Source organism: Pieris rapae, chromosome 19 (assembly GCF_905147795.1).
Source record: "Pieris rapae chromosome 19, ilPieRapa1.1, whole genome shotgun sequence".
NCBI classification, from domain to species: Eukaryota; Metazoa; Arthropoda; class Insecta; order Lepidoptera; family Pieridae; genus Pieris; species Pieris rapae.
Genome location: NC_059527.1, coordinates 7,637,822 through 7,659,868, shown reverse-complemented (window position 1 = coordinate 7,659,868; position 22,047 = coordinate 7,637,822). Strand labels below are relative to the sequence as shown.

The 22,047-nt window shown below is 33.9% G+C and overlaps 1 protein-coding gene across 1 annotated transcript; it reads left to right on the top strand.

The window, feature by feature from the left end:
* The first annotated feature begins 1,932 nt into the window (after positions 1 to 1,932).
* On the top strand, positions 1,933 to 6,343 carry LOC110996926. The gene is made up of 4 exons (XM_022264829.2): positions 1,933 to 2,037; positions 3,316 to 3,462; positions 4,858 to 5,023; positions 6,238 to 6,343. The coding sequence occupies exons 1-4, from the start codon at positions 1,933 to 1,935 to the stop codon at positions 6,297 to 6,299; spliced, it is 480 nt and encodes a 159-aa protein (XP_022120521.2). The 3' UTR covers positions 6,300 to 6,343.
* The last annotated feature ends 15,704 nt before the right edge of the window (positions 6,344 to 22,047 follow it).

Here is a 22,047-nt window from a genome sequence, read left to right as displayed (position 1 = left end):
CCGATGTTTATATCTAAGATTAGGGATGTTAGATGGAAATATCAGATGCCTATGGATGGGATGTTTGACAAAGAGGTAACACTTTTGCTAAATTAATACCTTATAACTGCTTCTAGTGATGTACTATATGAAGGATGAAAAAAAATATTCACTTTGCAGAGGACACTGTTTTAATGCCCTTGTTAAAGGACGATCAAATGATGACGAAAAACTTGGTTTAACAGCCATTCATCTGATTTCAGGTAATTTCTCCTGAATCCTGATCAGGAAATTAGGTAATTTCGAATTGAAATCACCCGAGAACCTTTCAACAAAATCAAGGAAGTTTAGCTGTCGTCACTTGACCATTAAACTCCGAGTCCGAGTTCTCCTTGGACAATAAGAGAAGATACTAGCTTAGAAGCTGCTTAGAAGCTCAGAAGAATTTTAGATATGTCGCATGCTTTGTATATATCTCGAACAAGAAGGTTCTCGAACGAGTTGAAATGGCGAAGAAACATAAACATAGATAAAAGAAGAAGGAAATGATGGCTTCGCAACATAAGCGAGTTGACGGGGATTGTGACTGTGGAAGAGTTGCTGCATCTGGCCCAGGATGAGACACGCTTCTAGAGACTGACAGCAAACCTCCACTTGGACTTCCCAACTACATTTACTGTGTTACTTGCTAAGCGTGTTTGTATTGGGATTGTCACACATAACGGTTGCCATGTACATATTTTTTTAATTGTGAAATAGGAGCAAGTATTTTAATAACTTTATTGATAAGTTTGGTCGGAAACGTAATCTAAGACATAATTAGTGGTACTCAAAGGGTCTCTGTTTGTTTCTAAAATAGTTTATTTTTCTGTTTTTCTGTAATAATTGTTATTTGTTTTTAATTCAAAAGGAATTTAAATTTTGTTTTATGGCGTAGCTTTTCAGGCCCCCTTAGCGTTTTTTGGTGTTTTCTGTACTTTTAGTTTATATATACTATTCTAAATGTTTATATAATAATATATAATACATTTATAAATAAATGTAATGTCGATAAAGATAGAACAATTAAAAGACTCGCAGGTTGCGGTCATTGATTCCCGACGAACAAAATACAATACATATAATGACTATGAAAGCGTGATAAGTCGTCTATTTCACAACTTTGATTACAGCGCGATGTCTTACGTCAACTCGGGCAGAACCTCGAGAGACGAGACTTATATGATTAGCTTTCAAACTTTGCATATAACTTGTAAATTTATGCTTCTAACAAACTAGTTTAATTTAATAAGACAATGGCAATATTACGTCAACTAACACATGCCTTAAAACACATCAAACAATTTCACTTGAATTACTTATGTTATATATACATTTCTTTTTATTGTTTCAGTTTCTATAAACTTTTTATGCCGTCTTATAACGACGACCCTTTAACACATTACAAAGGCATAACATGTATTTTGCTCAAATGGTATATATTAAATGGTATTTAACTAATTTATATTTATAAATAAAATCGGACAAATATCGTCACTGCAACAACAATGGCGGAGCGGGCGTCATGTGGTTAAACACATAAAATACACTAATAAATACCGTAAAAATATTAATTTAGATTGATTCGAACAAATTTAAACTAAATTATAACTCCCTCGTACGGGGAAAACCCGTATAGTATAAACTCGTTATAGATAGTGCAATTCACGAAGACGCGACCCACCAATTTTTGGTTAAGAGACTTTTCATTCCGTACTGTCAAGTAAGTCAAGTGGCTAGGATGGACATTTTATTAATTGGTAAACATTTCTAAGGAGATCTTGTAACACGTAGGTGAACACACCAAGATGTCGTTGACCGCTCACCATCTGTCAATCAACATTCATTCGAAATTGACATACAAAATGTCAATATTTTGTAAATAAATTTCAAGTAAGAATTATAAAATGAAAAATGATAGTTTGTGCCGATTTAAGGCCAACAGCAGATCTAGACGAACTCTCGTTCAGACGACGAGCGCTCCGAGATGCTGTTATATGTATAGGATGGATAAAACTTGTAAGGAACTTAATAAGCTTTTATTATAGTATAGGCCTACTAATAAAAACAACTCTTTACATCCCTAATTTAAAAAACTTCTTCTAATCACGTGCAAGTGCTGATTACTAACTTAAAAAGTAAATCATTTACCCAGGATTCAGCCATACGATCTCTGTTTTCGCAATTCTCAATTAGTTATATTGTATACTGATTTAAATTCAGCGCGCGTGACATTAGATTAACGTGTAATTAACCATTATGTGATTATCTAGTACACCTGTGTTTTCGTAAATCATTCCAAATTGCTTTATAAATAAATTAAATTTCTATTCCCAAATTCAGTTAGATAAAAATACGTTCAATTATAATTATTTATCGTAACGTAGAGATCATTAAACTATATATATATATTACTTTAACCCAAAATTATGACCTCTTATCATGGTGATGATGAAAGCGGTACGCAAGAAGAAATAACATTGAATAGAGAAGTTATAATTTTGATGAAGAAAAAATATTCTGAAGTCGCTATTGAATATAATGGTGGGCTTGAAGTTCTTATATATATTTTATAGTGCATATTTAAATAATGTTCCATTGCCTAACAGTCGTTTCGGTGATTATAACCACTTATGGAGCATACATTTTTGAGTGAAATCTGCCTGGTATTTTTTTACTTTGTTATTGAAAAAGTACAATCAAATAATAATAACTATTTCTACAAGATAACATAGTGAATAAAAACTGTGTTCACTTGAGCCCATATGTACATTGTACAAGCGATCATAAATAGATCCTTAGCTAAAATAAACGGTTAGCAAACATAATATTATTAATAATTATAAAAAAATTATGAATAGTATTAATTTTAAAAATGTTTTGGGTTAGTAGATTAAAAATATTCCGTCGTAGATTATGCATGATTAAAACTTTTTTTAGCAGTCCTAGTGTTACATATGACCGTACAAAATTCGTATAAGATGTGAAGTATGTTTGAATGTATGAGATGGATGGTTTGGATTTTTTTTTAGATCTCTAAAAGAAATTTCTAGAATCTTCGGATTTTAAAGCGTGGCTGAGAGTTGTTATAAGCGTGCATAGTATATGTTTTTTGAATGAGTACTGTCGCAGAAACGAAAGCCAATTCAGTTATATGTTTTATGCATTTTGTGTTTATATCTGGAATATAAGTGAAACATTAGTATAAAAATCAACCTTATACACCTCGGAGATTGCAAACCATAATTTATGAGAAACTAACCAAATGTAGGTAAAAGGTAATATTATTTTTCTCAGGTTTCCACAATTTGCTATATAATACTATATTTCCTGGTGACGGCTAACAGTAAGGGGTCTATGTCAGACATAATACAAATTATGATACTGGCAATTATACCACCGCTGATATTAAATGGCGTTTTGTTATTCCTAGGAGCGTTGGAGGTGAGTATATTTTAGAAAGCTTATTTCAGAAACTGTGGAGATTTTAGTAGTGCCTAGATGCCTATAATATAACATTTTAATGTATTATTACTGAAGTAAGAAGAAATATTATTATATTTTTGTATAAGAACAGGGGAGCAAACGGACAAGAGGCTGATGTTAAGTGATACCGCCGCCCATGGACGCTCAATGCTCGAGGGCTCGCTAGTGTCTTAACGGCCTTTTAAGAATTACTCTTGGTTGGTATATAATTTTAGCTGTGAGCAGTTTTGGCCTAGTGGCTTTAGCGTGCGACTCTCCCAATCTCCCTGAGGTCGTAGGTTTGATCCCAAACGCTGCACCAATGGATTTCTGTTTATGTGCTCATTTAACATTCGCTCCTGAAGGAAACCTAAGACCTTAAAAGTTGCCGGTGTGTGTGACAGGAGGCTGAGCACCAACTTGCCTATTTGATTACTAAATTATAATGACTCAAAAATCTGAGGAGCAGGCCTAAAGGTTGTTGTTGGTTGACACAACACTGATTTTTTTATATTATCAGCTAAGGGTGAAACAATATGTTCGAAGAAATGCCCATGGTCACCCATAGGCATATTATAAATTTATATAAACAGTGTGAATAGTAAAAAGTAATTATAACTAAATCTAGCTTTTATTTTAATTAACACTGGCAATCCTTTCAAAGCTTTACCGCGAATACATATGGTTAAATAAATAATTCACGGTATATATTAAAACAAATAAAGCAAAATTTAATACATTTGCATTCGAAGAATTAACAGATTAAATTTTCGTATACGTGTAATCACTGAACACTACTTACTAGTTTTATCTTTATATTATATAATTCTGCTGTACGAGTGTATGTAACACCTTTTAAACAGCTCGACAGATTTGAATTATGTTTTTCTATACGTCTGGCGCCCTAGATGGTTTAGATTTAAATCAGCCCGGCAGATGGCGCTGCTGTCAGTATCTAGGGTATTTATCTATACAACAAAAAAACAACTGGTCATATCTCTTGTGCATGTGTTTAATAAATTAAACTTCTAAACGGCTGGATAGATTTTTATGTTTTTTTTTGTGTATTAAAGTGGAGTCGAGAATGACACAAGAATTCCATCCGTATCACCGCTATGTGGAACCAGCTGCCCATTGAAGTATTTCCTAACCCATTTTACTTAGGATCGTTCAAGAAAAGAGGCAATTCTTAAAAGGCCGACAACGCACTCGCGAGCCCTCTGTCATTGAGAGTGTATATGGGCGGCGGTATCTTTTAACATCAGGTGAGCCTCCTGCCCGTTTGGCCCAAGTTCTATAAAAAAACTGCAGGACAATGTCTGTCGGATCCGCTGAATATAAATTGTATATACATATTTTTTTAATCTTTTGCAGGAGAAAGCGTGGGCGCTCGAAGTGGCTTTATGGCTTTGCCTTCTCCTAGCGTCTTATAACACAGTTTTGGGCATCACAGGCGGAATTTATTTCATACGCACTGGTCACTATACTGCACACTTTATGCTCGCTGTTATATTTGGATTATTGGCCATATCTTTGTGTAGTAAGTAACTGATTTATAACAAGTCATATATTTAGTATGGTGATCTTCAAATATTTTTAATTTAAGTTGTCGTCACGTACGCCATCGTTCACGATCCCTACACAAGACATAACTATTATTAGCTGTGGAACATTATATATTACAACGTAGCTAATAACCAGAAATCATATTTCTTCGCATACTCTTTTACTATTAGTAAAAGGTTCGTTACGGCTTTAACTCAACGAATCATGGCGTTACGATATCGTGTGGCGCAAATAAATTGTGCTATGATGATTATCATAGCACAATTTATTGGAGTATTAATAATATATAGTACTGGTATTATCTTGATTCAAGTCGGTCTGGCTTTGGGTCTATTAAGTGCGCACTAGCTTTTATGGTATAAGCAAACATCGTGAGGAACACGCATGTAATCTAAAGCCAAGACGTATAGATCGTCTGAATTATTAATATTTTAATAATTTAATCTGGTTTTACGACGTTTAATAAGTTTTAAATTTTGTATAAACCTGTCGCCTTTTTGACTGAATTATACCATCCACCATTATAATTCACATTAACATAGCGCATGACCGGAGGTGTTTCGATAATCCACAATTAAAACAAAAACAGTCGCGGTACATGAAGTACCGTATCTGATTCGTGATCATTTGTGTTGTCTAAAAAGCAAGTAGGTTTCGTGCATACACGTCGTCGACTCTTTGGATCTAAAGGTGGCGACTGGCATTGACTATTTGCTCAATGTGAACACTTTACAAGTCGAATATTCAGCATGTCAGTATATCGAGCCGAGCAGCTCGCTACGAGCGCGCCACTCGGCTGTCGGTTTTTTGGCGAATCCCTTTGAATGTTACAAGTCAGTCGCCACCAAATTTACGTCATTTAGACTGTAACTGTGGACGGGATGGAAGCACAGGTAAATCGCGAATATTCAGGTGTGAGTATGCTCACAACGAACAAATATTCATATCGAGTTAAAATTCAATGTCAGTCGCCAGCTTAACGGTTTCCTCACATTCTGCTCCTTTATCATACGAGTGTTAACTGCGCATATAGACAGTCTATATGTGAAGCTGGGATCGTAAGGACGACCTCAAGATGAGAGAGAAAGCGCCACTAGGCTATACTGGTCTAATCTATAGTTAGGTACTGCTTAGGTTAGAAATAGTAATTTCTTCGAGTGTATTTAACGCCTAAACGTTTTTTTTCAGCCGTCATTTGCCACGACGTGTTAATAATTTTCTCTTACAAAAAGCTTTTGCAATCTTCATGACATATTTGTGAAATGTATTTGAAATCTTTTCATCTTTTGTAAATAAACATTTTCTGTATGAAGCTTTTTATTTAAATATTTGATTCTGTCGTTAAATTTGCTGTATACGCCGTTATTAAATAACTACTTGGTGTCCTGGAGATACAATAGTGTAATAATAATGTGAAACGAAATAGACAACCTAACAAATATATAATCTTAATATATATATTTCTTGTGTGCGTGTGTATGTATGTGACTGAACTCCTCCTAAACGACTGGACCGATTTAGACGAAATTTTTTGTGTGTGTTCAAGGGGATCTGGGAATGGTTTAGATTCACAATTTTGTCCGCTGGACAATGTTTTTTTAATTAATTTTCAATTTATTAGTTGTTGTTGATTTTGGAATGTCTTACATTGGATCCGACAGACGGCGCTACCATCGCAGTGTCAAATTTTAAATAATATTCGAATTTTAATTTTAGTCTGTCCCGAAATTTAAAAAAAGTTTTGTTATCATTGTGTTATATCGTGTGTGACCATGTGCTGGATGGTTAGATATTGTCATAACATTTGAATAATAATTTTCATCAAAATGGCTTATTAAAAATTGAAATTTTGAAATTAAAGACGTGTAGACAGGACAACGACTGTCGGATCCGCTAGTAATATAGTAAAAAAATATTTGCCTGAAAATAATTAAAAAAATAAATGAATAGTAAAAACATTTCACATATTTTGTATTCGAACAAAGAAATAAAAACTTTAATTAAAATAAAGTTATTTTAATAAAGCATTCTCAACGTTTGGAATTTTGCATTCATAAAATTGTTACGACCTCTCCAGGAATCTCATTCAGTCTTGGACTCACCTTATCAAGGAAAATATTTTTAAATCGTGCCACCAAGGGCCTATTTATCACGTTGTTATTTAACATATTCTATTATTTTCAACATTTCTTATCTTCTTGGCGTATTAATAGAGTATACATTTATAAGTAAAGGCTGTAAGGAGTCTTATAATTGCAGTTTAAGGGTGGTGCAAATAACATTGCTAAAAAGTTAGTTGTTAGAATAGGACATAAGATTCGTGCTCCCACTTTTAGATTAGTGACAACTAAATAATTGATAGATATTTGATAATTTAAAATATACGTTCCTTTCCCGGCATCCTTTGCAACAGCCTAACAACCCCACGAATTCCTCTACAATAAGGCCTGAAGAAAATGTATAAGAAATATAAAACATTTAGTTAAGTTGCGATGTAGTTTCAATCTAAACCTTAGTGTATAGACACTTAAGAATATTTTTAAATAAAACAGGCGTCATTTATTTGTTGAGAATAGGAGAAATTGATTTGAAATTCCCAATCAAATCATAATTCTCAGCGTTGAAATAGTTTTTCTATAGGCTTTTGCCTACGCGTTCGCGTTGACTTAGAAACGTAATTAAGATGAAGGCGGGCAGACAACTCCTACGGACTATACTATTTATAAGTCTTTAAATCCATAAATTACGTTGCCTCATTGAGATTTGAGCTTTTAAAAGCGTTATTATGTAATTTAGGCAAGCTTTAATAAAACAAATTTATTTATTAAATCCGTGCAGAAATTGTTTGTAGTACGGCTACTTGCGTTTAAATGAAAATGATGCAGAATTTTTACTAGGTTATAAGTAATTTATTTTTATTATTATAATTAATAACCTACAGGATGCCAAGTAAACCAGAGATGGCAGCCCCATATGCAAATAGTTGGCGTTTACAAAGCGTGTTGGTATCACTGCTCTTTTACGCCCTTAATTTTTTTTTATAGAACAGGGGGCAAACGGGCAGGAGGCTCACCTGATGTTAAGTGATACCGCCGCCCATGGACACTCCCAGTGCCAGAGGGCTCGCGAGTGCGTTGCCGGCCTTTTAAGAATTGATTTGAAAATCAATTGAATTGAATTGAAAAAAATGAATTTTGATTACAGTTAAAGAAGCCATTTAAATAAAGCTAGTAAACATGTCTGTCAAATTGAAACCCTTATATTTGCGAGTATTCCCAAATAAGACTATCTCAATAATGCAGGCTTATATCCTCATTGTGCGAATCATAATTTGTTCCCTGCGCAACGCTAAGTTAGACTACGTCGGATGATTAATTACCTGAGGGATCAGCCAATTGGGAATTTAATTCCACTATCAGGTACGGGATACTAAATCAAATTCGCACAACTTTTGGCTTGAACTCGGTAGTGATACTGAGTAGGCTAATGTTCATTACAATTACCTAATATACGCTACATAATAAAACCATTTAATGTAGTTTCTTTTTAGAAATCAGTGGAGTTACTACCTTTTTGGGTTTGGGCTTCAGATTTCTGTATCTGTTTTATAATCTTTTGTCAATCTAAAAGGTAAGTAGGCGATCAGCCTCTTGTGCCTGACACACGCCGTCGAGTTCTGGGCACTATGCAAAGCTCTAACCTTCACTGTTCATGCGTACATTTTTTTAATTCCTATTTTTAGCATAACTTATGTTTACATATATTGTCGTACATATTAGATATAAGATTTTATAAAATTATCAGTAGATTTCGTAATATGTATGATGTTATAGACTTAATAAATAAATAAAAAATAAATACTCTAAAATTGACATTTGAGCACAGCTGAGAACTAAAATGAAATTCTTATATATGAACGTAAATGCACATATTCACTGACCACGACTGATATCGAAAAATTATAATAAATTCGTATCTATGACCGTGAAAAAGTATCCGCTTTTGTAAATCAAAGTCCAAGAAGATCATTAACAGTTAATGTTTATCGACATTCCAATCTAAAACTATTTACAACCATCATTATATAAAACCAAAACAAAGTATATGCTGCTGTTATCACCAGTAACACAACAACCATTCCCGGCACGGCTGTTTGAAAGCACGATTGCTTCGTTAAGCAAAAAGCACACATTCCAAAATTAATGGAACAGTTCAACACCAGATGAATCAAGGTGAACCAGAGAAATATTTTCACCAACACTTCAAACTCTCTCACACTTCCAATGAGGAGTATAAAACTTGTAAATAGAAACATTGAAATGGTTGAACATACAAGTATAAGGTAGAGCAATAAATCTTGTTTCTTCTCATATATGGTTTTCCATTCTGTATAATTTATAACGATGGACAAAACTAGTACCAGTCCGGCTAAGCCGTAGATCATTCCCAAGATTGCTATTATTAAAGATCCATCTTTTACCTCTATGCATAGTAGAAATTCCTCTGTCGTTGGGAAATAGTCCCAGATTTCGGTGCTCGCGTATATTATGTTACGAATCGAAGTTTGTAATCGCGGACACAATTCCATAATTTCATGACATCTTTGTAACGATGTGTCATTTAAGATAAAGATTATATATTTTATGGTTATCCAAAGTTTTATATCATCTGTTATCAAGTGAGTATGAGTCATAGGTCTGATGATTTCCTTTTTTTTTTTAAAAGTGTACCGAAAGTTTTTTTACGCCGGCTTTTTCTCTCGGCCAACACCCTCTGTCTTCTTTGCCGATGAGTAGGGATGCCAACAGGCTCGAATTTAATGACGTGGAATAAGTGATACCATGATGATCTTATGTTCCAAATAAACGTATTTTCTTTTCTTTTCTTTTCTTTCTTTTTAAGAATAGTGTATAGAACACTATCCTCACTATCCTTATAAACTTCTTTATGGGCGTTGGAAAAAAATTTACCGTCACATTTTTCCGTTACGTACTTATATAAATAAGTAGGGGATGTCAGCACTAAAGATTCGGATCAAAGGGACAAAGTGGTGGGATTGTCACAAGGTATGGGGCAGGCTCACCACGATAATTTAGGGCTAGAAGTAATCTTCGCCACTTTGAGAGGAAGCGAGAAATGAATAAGACTATATTTAAATCTGATTTATTGTTCTAAAACAACATCTTTAATACTACTAACACCTATTCACACATGCATCATATTATTCTTGTGAGCTGTTGAATTAAATTAATAATTTTTTTATTAATAAATTAATAAATAAAACAATAATTTCATTATCACAAATCAAAGCAAGGCTTCTGACGTCCGAGTTATAAACTTCAAATTTTGAATTTTGTACATTTCATCTATTCGCAAAAGGGATTTTAGTTGTATGATTTGTAGCATATGTTTTGTATGGCATCGCTGTAACATGTATGCAGGCTTAAAGCGGACCATATGTTTTTGATTTTATCTATTTTAAATAATTTTTACCAACATAACATTTAAATACTTGATCAAAAATAAGAAATCTAAAGGTCTTCTAACTAACATTATTATTAAGGTAAACAATTAATAAAGCAGTGCAATAGAATGTATTTGTATTTGTGTGTCACGAGAAAGAAACCTCTTGTTCGTTCTTTGTCTTCATCCAGCGTCATCCTCTAGACTGATTAAGAAGCTTTAAAAATTAATTATTCAATAATGTACACTTCCATACTAAATTATTCAATAGATAACTTATGTATTACCTATGCCAATACGGGTAGATGGACTAATACAGTGCCAGTGAATATCGCATTGAATGTATTCTAAACAAATGTGTATTGAAATTCTGCGGCACGAAATCAAAATTAATGACCTCATTTCACTAATAAATCACTCAGTGGTTGTGACACACATAGTGAGGATTCATCAATTTTATTAGTTATTATAAGTACAGTACAGTAAATTATTAGTACAGTTGTACCTCGATATGCGAGATTCTGAGATACGATCAGGCGAGTGGGCGATATTTCATTTCAACTTATGAACGTCAAAAAAATAAATATACATTAAATGCTTCTAATTTTAAATTAGCTGCGGAACGAAAGAGAAGAACTAGCAATAAACTCCGCCACTTCTTTTTAATCGCCAAGTTTTTTCTTTTACACGTCGTTTCTAAGGAGCTGCAATCATTGCAGCATGTTCCATATGACATCTTAAGTAATAAAGAATAATAAAATAAATTTTAAAAAAAGATTTGTCCTCTATCAGCAGGAGGCATGGTGGAATAGGAGCACGCGCTTACATATTCGTATATATGTACATAAATTTTCTAACATTAGGTTCATTTTCTCGTGTAACTAGATTTGCCGCCAACGCCAACTGCAAAACAAATCACAATACAATATACTATATTATTTTTTATTTTTATTTTTATTTTTATTTTTATTTATTTGGTGCACAAAACACATTATAATCTTTACAAAAATAAACTTAAAACTAATAGTTATGAACAGGATTCTAATGTAAAACCATGTGCACACTGCAAAATTAATGTTACATCAATAAAAGGCTCATAACTAACAAAGGTAACATAGTAAAAAAAAAAACAATAATAATAATAATAATAAGTTCCTCGACACCAATTTAACGTAACGTTAACCAGGACCACAAGGGTCAGCACTTAACCTACGATGGAGGATGTCTTTAACGACACTAATGAATTTATTGATGTTGCGACAGAATATGTCCACAAGTAAGTGGTTGCTCTTTGCCATCTCGTTATATTGACGAGCCATCCTGGTCAAAGGGTTGTAAAAAGAGATGTTATTCTTATAAGTTTGAAGGGAAAATAAATTGACTTCGTTAGCTCTACGGGCACTAAATCTAATGTTAAGGCTAATGTGAGCTAGTAGTTCGGGAGAGTCTATAATGGAGTGGGTGATTTTGTAAAGGTAAACTAAGTCGAAGACTATGCGTCTGGATTCTAATGGTTGAACTTTAAATTTCAGGAGTCTATCGCAATAATTTAAGTTAGACCGGCCAGGTTTTATACGATAACATAAAATTCTGAGAAATTTCCTCTGAATTCGTTCAATATCGTCAATGTGCACCTTATAATTCGGCGACCATATTGGACTACCGTATTCTAATATACTTCTTACGAGGCTGAAGTATAAGTACAAGGTGCTACGAGGATTTTTAAAACCTTTTGTGGATCTAAGAATAAAACCCAGTAGATGGTTTGCTTTAGACGTGATGTGACTATAGTGGGCACGGAATGAAAGCTTGTCATCGAACAGGATACCTAGGTCTTTTGCAACATCTGATCTGTTAACTAATTGACCATCTATGACGTAGTTCCATACGATTTTGTTTCGTTTATTAGTAAACGATATGACAAAACACTTGTCTATATTTAAATACATGTAGTTCGTCTTGCACCATAGTGATACGGTATTGATATCACGCTGTAATGTTAAGCAGTCATCTAAATTAGTAATAGAAGTAAATATTTTTAAGTCATCTGCATATAAGAGACAATTGCAGGACAGTTGTTGAATAAGGTCATTAATAAAAACTACGAAGAATAATGGCCCTAAGTGGGAACCCTGAGGTACTCCCGATGTAACTGCGATAGGTGCAGAGATGAAGCCCTTTAACGCAACCAACTGAGTTCTAGAGTCTAGGTATGAGCAGATCCATCTATATAAACTGCCGTGGATACCATGTGACGCTAACTTATGACAGAGCAGATGGTGATTTACTTTGTCAAAAGCCTTAGAGAAGTCAGTGTAAACAGAGTCAACTTGGCCACCTGTGGCAAACACTTGACAGAGATAGTTTTTGTATTCCAGAAGGTTAGTGACCGTAGACCTGTTTCTAACAAAACCATGTTGCTTGTCTGAAAGAACAGGCTTAAAATGACTGAACAGATGAGTATACATCACTGACTCAAATAATTTAGCAGCGCAAGATAAAATACTTATCGGTCTATAGTTTTTACAATTGGACTTATCACCACTTTTATAAATAGGTATTATGTGGGCAGTTTTCCAGCGCTTAGGAAACACACCACTAGTTAACGATTTATTAAAGAGAACACATAATGGAATGGACAACTCCTTTCCGCAACTTTTTATGAAAATAGGAGGCAGAAGGTCAGGACCCGCCCCTTTGTTAATATCCAAACTATCTATTTTACGTTTGATATCTGTTACCGTAATAGAAAAGCCAGATAATATATTAAAATACGTGTTATTTACAGCACCAGATTGGTCAGTGTATATAGTTTTATTAGTTTTATCGTCAAAAACTGAACCAAAGTATCGCGAAAAAAGGTCACATATCCCCTGACCGTCTGTCTCAGAAGTATTTTCAAGTGTCATGGTGTGAGGCACTGAAATATGGCCTTTACGATTATTCACAAATCTCCAAAATGATTTTATGTCCTTGGCCAACGAGTCCTCGATGGATGCGATATACTTGTCGTAACAAATCTTGGTAAGAAATTTGCATCTCTCCCTCAGCAAAGAGAAAACGTCGTAATCGCGGGGATTCCCAAACCTCTTAAACCGTTTATGATATAAGTTTTTTTCTTTATTACATTTAATTAAGGATTTGCTGTACCAGACTGGATAAGATGAGAATTTGCTACAACAACTTGGTGTATTTCTTGATATTATTTCAAATAAAAGCTCATAAAAAGCTTCGGTGCACTCATCAATACAAGGGGACGATAAGATTTCGGACCAGTTCACAGACTGGAGTTCAGATTTAATGTTTTCAAAATTACATTTAGCAAAATTAAGCCGTTTAATGTTAGCGCGTTGAAGCCCTTTAGAAATCTGAATCGGAGAAAGAGTAATCAAAATTGCGGGATGATTTTTATCTAACAAACTTAATGCAAGTGTTTCATTGACACTTATACAATCTATATTAGAAAGCACCAAATCCAACAAGCGAGCGTTTGCATTTGTGATAAAGTTATGCTGTTTTAGATTACACAGTGACATTAATTCATTTAGTAGAAGGAGCTTCTTACTCGGGTTAGGGGAAATTGACAGAGAGGGATTAATCGAATCAGAGTAATCAGGTGTGTTAAAATCACCAATTAATAAGAAATTATCCAAAGGGAAACGATTAAGAAGTAAATTTTGGCAATGGCTATAAAAGAGTTCAAGCTTGTTAATTCTAATATCAGGAGGCAAATAGCAAACACATAAATTTATGCGAGAAGTGTCACGTGCTTCAGGAATAAGAGTAACCCAGACATCCTCCATATCACTATCCCACGATGCTTGACGGATGACCTGGTATTTTTTATGGACGGCGAGTAAAACTCCACCTCCCTCGGTTTTAGCACAGGAGGAATCCGCACGATCTCGTCTGAAGAGATTGTAACGGGCGTCAACAACTTCGCCATCGAAAACACTCATATTTAAGTTCGTTTCCGTCAAGCATATAATATCGAAGTTAGAATTTAACAGATTTAAAGAAAATTGAGTTAACTTGCTACGAATTCTGTTTACATTTTGATAAAATATATTAATCATTGTGGAAATAACGTGTGATTCAGTATATAAAAACAAAAATTGATCAAGTAACTTACTAAGCAATGATAAACAAACAAATTAGTAGTAGTAATAACAATTAAGACAATTTAGTGAAGGAATCATGACTTTTAATTAGAATGGCCGGGCTTGATTCATCCTTACGAACATAAATTTGGCCATATCGCACCCAAACAAACCTGTAGTTCTTGTCAGTAGAAAATTTACGTGCCGCACGGTGTAACTCTTTAGCTTCAGGAGACAAATGTTCAGACAAGTATATCCTGCTCGACGACGAGCCGCCAATACCAATATCGGTAGTAGATAGTTTGGTGTCAGGGTGGGACTTATTGAAGCGAGTCAACGCAGACAAGAGTGTATCACGCTGACGCTGCGTTGAGAGGGTAACTAGTATGTTTCGCGGCCTTTTGGAGTTTGAGTCCATCTTAGCTACACGACGACATGCTTTAACATCACTCTCAGATACCACAACATTTAAACACTCACAGAGTTTTTTGAATAACTCCATCAGATTCTCAGTCTTGCTTTCGGGTACCTCGTGAATCTCGAGGTTTAAGTCACGTGAAATCTTTTCAACTGTAAATAAACGACTCTGGAGTTTTGATAACGTGTTTTGAGATTTCGTAAGTTCAGTCTCGAGTACCCTGATTCGATTGTCTTTGTCTGCAATATTTGACTTCAAATCATTTTGTTCTAAGATGATAAAATCCGTTGTCGTCGTGAAGTCAGCCTTTACCAACTCAACAGCTCGGCTAACCTCGTCGGTCACCATGTCCTTCAAGTCCTTTCTAAGCGCGGACCGTAGATTTAGCATAAACGATGAGTCAGGGGACAGTTTCAAGTCTATAAGTTTGCTAATACTGTCCAACGTAACCGGCTGCTTAGAAAAGTCAGCGCCTGCAGAAGTTTTCGTAGCAAAATCACACTCCGGCTCTTTACACGTCGTTATATATGAGGAGGCGCTTGGTGATTGGTTATTGCGACCCCGCCGGACAGGAGTATTATCGTCATTGTTTTTACGCCGAGTTACATTCTGACACAGAGGACAATTAAGTGATGCCAATTGCTCAGCACTGAGCTGCTTAGTCGACCCGGCAGCAACATCAAGGCATTCATAACAAAACTTGCGTTTGCAATTATTACACTTTAAAAAATGATCGACATTTAATACGTTATTACAGCCATGGCACTTCATAGCTTGATTAGATTCACTATTATTCACTTCACTGATTTTACGTATTCTGTATTACTTCAAATTTGACTTATAAAAGCTAACACTATTGTTAAAAATTGAATAATAACACTTATAACACGGCTAATAATACTTTTAACACGGCTATGGACTACCTTCCACCACGGTTGAAAATTGAATGGAATTATTAGTTCCAAAGCTAAAAATTCAAAAAGTTTTCATTACCAAAGTTTCTAACTGGCCACTTCTAAACATTTTCTGTGTGAACGTGAACCACAGATAATATTATTTAAGCCCAAGGGAAAGGGTAAAGATAATATTCTCTAAGGTACTAATAAAACAATTAACACAAGCAAATATTTCATTCGTAGAATAGTAGTAAGCACAAAACCTGCGCATTAAATTTTAAGCAATTATGATTGTTTCACTTAAGAAAAGAGCGTACCAATTCTTAAAAGACTGGCATCGCCAAAGCCTTGTGGAAATGTAATTGGCGGGCGGCGGTATCACTTAATAATATAAGAGCCAATACAATTTTAATATTTAAGATAATTACGTAATTCGTTTTCGTTTCTTCACCCAATATTTCAACGGCCATATTATAAAACCTTAAAGACTAGTTGTGTGCTGTATCCAGTAGTTCAAGCTTATCAACAACTATCGTTCGTCAAAACATATCAAAGTTATACTTCATTATGAAAAATTGATGAGAGTAAAAATCTAGGTGGCATGAAAATCGATAGCTTTGTGTTTCGTGTGTTCGTTACAGAACAATTAAACATAGTGAATAAATAAATATTATTTTGGTGTTTTTAAATCATTTTTATATACGACGATGATAGTATATACTAATAAAATCTTTTTGATTAATTTTATTATTTATCCTTAATCACTATACTGCATTTTAGTTATTTTTTTTTGGATGCGCCAAAGAAGTATAACTTCTAACGCGTGTACATAAGTACACACACTCTTTTTTTTTACTTATGGCTTACTTATAGAACACGAAACCTCACGTCGCCGTTCACCAATCAGGTGGACAGATCAAGTAACTGATAACTTACACTGTCATAAGAGTGTTCATGGGCAGAAACCCGTGGAAACAGATAGTCCGCTCAGAGCTTCCTTGCTGAACACGAAGCTCAGACCAGCTGCCGATTAAAGAGATACTTGGAGTCTCTAACTTCAAGTACGGTAGAGATTCTTAGTGTATAGATAAAGGACACAAATCCAGGGGATCCAGATAACAACGTACTCTATAACGCGTTTTCCTATAACTTGTATAAAATGTTAAACGTATTGTGATTTGTTAAGCCCTTAATTAGTTTTTCGTTAATTTCTTTGCACATGTTTCAATTGCGTTGTGATAAATATTTCTAGAAACCCGTATTTAATGTTGTTTAAGCGAAAAATCCTACAACGCGAACCTCCTATTTTCTATCACATGTCCGGGTCTACCGCGTTATAGGGGATTACTGTTCCTTCTCAGACGCCTTTTTCCCATTCAAGGTCTTATTAGTGTCGTCACACACTTTCCTTTATTTCGCCATAAGCGAGCTTAAATGCCCGGGTTAAACTTATAATTATCCAGGGAAGAAGGTAATGCCTTCCAGGTTTAGTAACTTCCATTTGGAAGGCCAATTGGCCATTGATCTGGACCTGTTTTGTGTGGTTTGTAATCATATCTCTAATAGGAAAGATTCTCAGCCTTCTGTGCCGGAGTTCACATGAGTTAAGTTTAAATTTGAATTTATTTTTTGCTTTCTTTTAAAGCAGTATGCCTCACAATTCAATATTCAATTATAATCTTCTGGAGGAAATTATTCTGATACCATACGTTACTGACATATATAATAAAAAACTAATATGAGCGCTTTTAGCCCCTTCACAATATTAGTGAACCCTTTTCAAAAAGGATAAGTGGAATGTTCCAGACCTTCTAACTTTCCCTAACTATTAATGGCCTATTATGTTAACTATTTTGTAGATTAACAACCTAATACAACGATTATATCTGTGTATCATTGTTAATATAAAAAATATTTTTCGGACCTGAAATGAACGTAAAATTTTCTTAATACACTGTTATACATGTTTTGTAATCTTTATATTGATGAAAAAACATCCTTTAAATCTTGCTTAAAAGTAATTTTACTTAAAAAATGACGCACATTTATGATACAATTATGATAATGAAGACATTACTGAATCATGAAAATCAGTCAAACGAGCCCTTTTCAATCTTTGCAAATAAAATAAAACGTGGGACGGATCCTATGCGTAATCAGAATATTGTTCATATATATTTAAATAATGAAATTCAAATTATATTCACAAATTATTCAATACGATATTCAAATTGACAGTAATTCATTGTTATCAGAGTTGATATTTAATATTTACTTAAAATTAATTAATTTTTTTTTTAAATGTTCTAGTTTCATTCAGATCAGTTTATATCTAGTTTATATTAATTAAAATAAAGCACTTTAAATGTATTATAATATATTTTATATGGTGATTCATAAATTAAAGTAAAAAATATTTAAAAACAACAGTAGGATCTTTTCGTATTTTTGGTAAATCATTATAAACCTTGATTTCCATACAAAAGGTATTTCTTCTATACAATTTCGGATTGTTTACGAGATATTGATATAAAAGATAAAAATGTAATAGATTATACAGATTAATTCATCGGCAACTTTTTCAACGAATCGATTTCCACTATTTCATGAATTGAATCGAACGAAGCAATCGAGACTCGCATCGCTCTTCAAAAACTCGTGCTCAAACATGATTATGAATTTTTATTTCCCCTTCGAAAGCACCGTGATTTTTCATTTATGTAATATTTTTCACTCCGTGTGGTATTGAAGCGTGAATATGAAAAAGTTCGTGTTAAATTTATTAGTGTATAACTGTTCAAACTTCAGTTATATTAAAATATATTGAATGTTAATCGTAACATTTATTATATTTTATTAGCTATCGAGCTAAGAACAAGGTTTCGGAAAATCCGTACCTTATAATTTTTCGTTGATATCCGATGACGAATCGAGTTTTAACCTAAAGCGAAAAGATATTATAATTTTATTAAATATTTTTAAGCCTAGATTTATTAATTTAGATTTATTGGGAATGTAATACATTTCGCTTTAGGTTAAAACTCGATTCGTCATCGGATATCAACGAAAAATTATAAGGTACGCACCAGTTTATATATGAAACGAGTTGACGCTATGACAAACATAAAACTTTAAAATAATTCTATTTCTCAAAAGAAGAATGACAATTATTTACATACATTAATAAATAGTTGTATCTTTATCAAGTTTTGTAAGTTTTTGTGAGAAAATAAATAAAGATTATTATTATTATTTATCTGGCCTTATAAGAGTACCAATAGTAGTAATTTATTGTTTGATGTCGGCTAAAATATTTTCATGTATGACAATGTTATCTGTTGTGTAGAAAATATTCCTTGCCATAATAAATAGTATTAAATTGGCCTTGCATATCCTCAAACTCTTCAGTATATCTGCGTAAATAGCCTCCCTCAATAGAAATAGTCATTGTCATATTGACAATGATTAGGAGACATTTTTGTATAAATTTATATTTTGTTAAAAATAAGCTAATGAAACGCCTTAAAGTCTTATGTTGTAATTAATAGTATAGTGTTAAATAAAGATGAATCTTAAATCAAAGATGTAACAAGGAGTCCTCCTTATTGTATGTATCTTATTGTCCAATAAGACTTATGAAAATATGTTATTTCTATCACATATACGTGGGATAGGAATCCAATTTCAATTTCAAATTTTCGTAACACAAAAATCCAAGTATCTGAGTTATGACTTATCGCTAGTGATTCGGACATCAGCATCACCAGACTATGTGTGTGTATTTTTTTTAATTGCTTTAATACTTTCTAAAGCAGAAAACTGAAAATACGAAGATCAAGGATTGTAGCGAAACTATGATTAATTTTAAGTCAGTATTTCTGGCAAATCATCCGCAATTTAATCCAGCTGCTGCCACTTGTAACCCCAAGGCATATTCCGGTTTTCGTGAAGTTTTATGTGCATAGATTGACTGGTTAGATTTGCGAATCAAACATCTATTTTTCATTCAGAATGATGTTTTGTTTTTATTTTTTTTATGATGCAAGAATACATAGGTATTAATTTTTATTTGTTATTAACTTGAACTCTGAGGTCGCAAGGCAAAATATACCTTGTTACTATGTACTAAATAGGCTAAGTAAAATCACATTATGCTGAAACGAAGTTCGCGGGGGCAGCTAGTAATATATACAAATACCCACCCCCGTAGTAATATATACGAATACATACCCCGGTCCAGATATAATTATAATTATTACGCTTATATTATATTCTCAAAATATATTTAGGGGTCTATCCATTTCTTATTATACATGTCACTCCGCGTGAGTTCCTTCAGTAAATGATAGAAGCATAGTCAAAAACTACAGCCCTATCGTAATTCTATCAACTTTCCTAAACTTTAGAACGTAGGGTACGTTCTTAAAGTTCTAGATGGAGATTATAGGGTATGACTCACGTGAACTTCATAGGGATTTAGATTGGATCAAATGGAGAGATGTTTTTAACAGCAAGAAATCTTAAAAGGCCGGCAACGCACTCGCGAGCCCTCTGGCATCGAAAGTGCCCATGGGCGGCGTTCCATAAAAAAAGCAAGAATAACGAAACGGAAAGCGCATACTTGCTGGGAGAGTTTATGAGAGTACGTTCCGCACAATTATCACCGCTGCCGGAACCATAAGCTAGTGTGCCAAGTGGAGGTCTCTATCTCTGGGAAATGGGCACAAGTTATATAAATGAAAGAGACAACACAGACAGGTTTAAATTAATATTGACGCAATTTTACAGCTTTGTTCCACGAAACGAAACGTAATACCCTTATTAAGCTTATAGCGTATGTAATACTCACAGTTTACAACTATAGTTTGGTAGCCATATATTATAAATTAACGGATATTGTTAACGGACGTATTATTTTAGTATTGCAATTAATATTAAAGTTACAGTAATTTTTTGGTAAGTTTAGTGGTAATAACCGACATAGCGTCAATTTTGGTATTAAACATTTACTAATGGACGGTGAAATCACAGGGGCGCGAAAACAGTAAACAATAAAAAATATAATTGTAGTTAATTCTAATATACCTAAAAACTAATCTTAAAATTTAATAAATAAAATATATTGTTAAATTACAGCAATGTTCCGAAGATACTGGCAGCGTTCCCCCTTTGAATAGCTAGACTAATTCTTTGTCCGAGGTAGCTTCCAGCTCTTCGGTCTCCTGTGATGTCGACTAACCTTTTTGATAATTCCCTAAAAAGCCTTATAGCGCTAGAACCCCACGGACCAAGGGTCTCGACACCGAATGGGATAAAATCATATTCGGAGCCTAGACCCCTGTATTTGCAGACTTTAGCTTTTTCAGCCGCATCACAAGCCGCACCAGCTCTGTTGTTGGTTCCTTGAAGATGGGAAGGGGGCAGTGTATCTGAACAGATGGCATCCCATACCAGCAACCGGCCCATCAACTAACTACGTGGAGAGGCCCACCAGGCAAACGGTACAGAGGCAAACCTTACGCTTGATGGGATGATGATATCAAAAAATGGCTGGTCCCCAATTGATGCAAATAGTTCGGGATAGTGAAAGATAGCAAGCCTTGGAGGAGGCGTTTACGGGAGAGGATTCCTGATACAGATTAACTGTCAAAAATATTGACTAACACATAGGATAACCAGATAAAATAAATAATACTAATTGAAATTTCGATGACAAAAAAAAGGAAATATTGATCGTCGTAAACTGAATGTATTAACTCACAAATAACGGTACGTTAAGTTATTCATTTAGGAAAGTACATTTATAAAAGTAAAGAGAAATGAGATGTTAAATTAATTCTTTTTTTTTTATAGAACAGGGGGCAAACGGGCAGGCTCATCTGATGTTAAGTGATACTAAATTTATATTTAATATCTTGCTGCAGCGCGAGAAAGAAGAACTGGCAAGAAACTCTCCGCCACTCTTTTTACACCTTTTGTATCATACAAATTGTTTGCACTGGAGCAAATCAAAGATATATAAACTCTAACGCGTCTACATAAGAACAAACAAATTTTTTTATTAATGTTATGATATTGTCAGAAATCTGTATATAATTGGCATAACAAATATATTCACTGC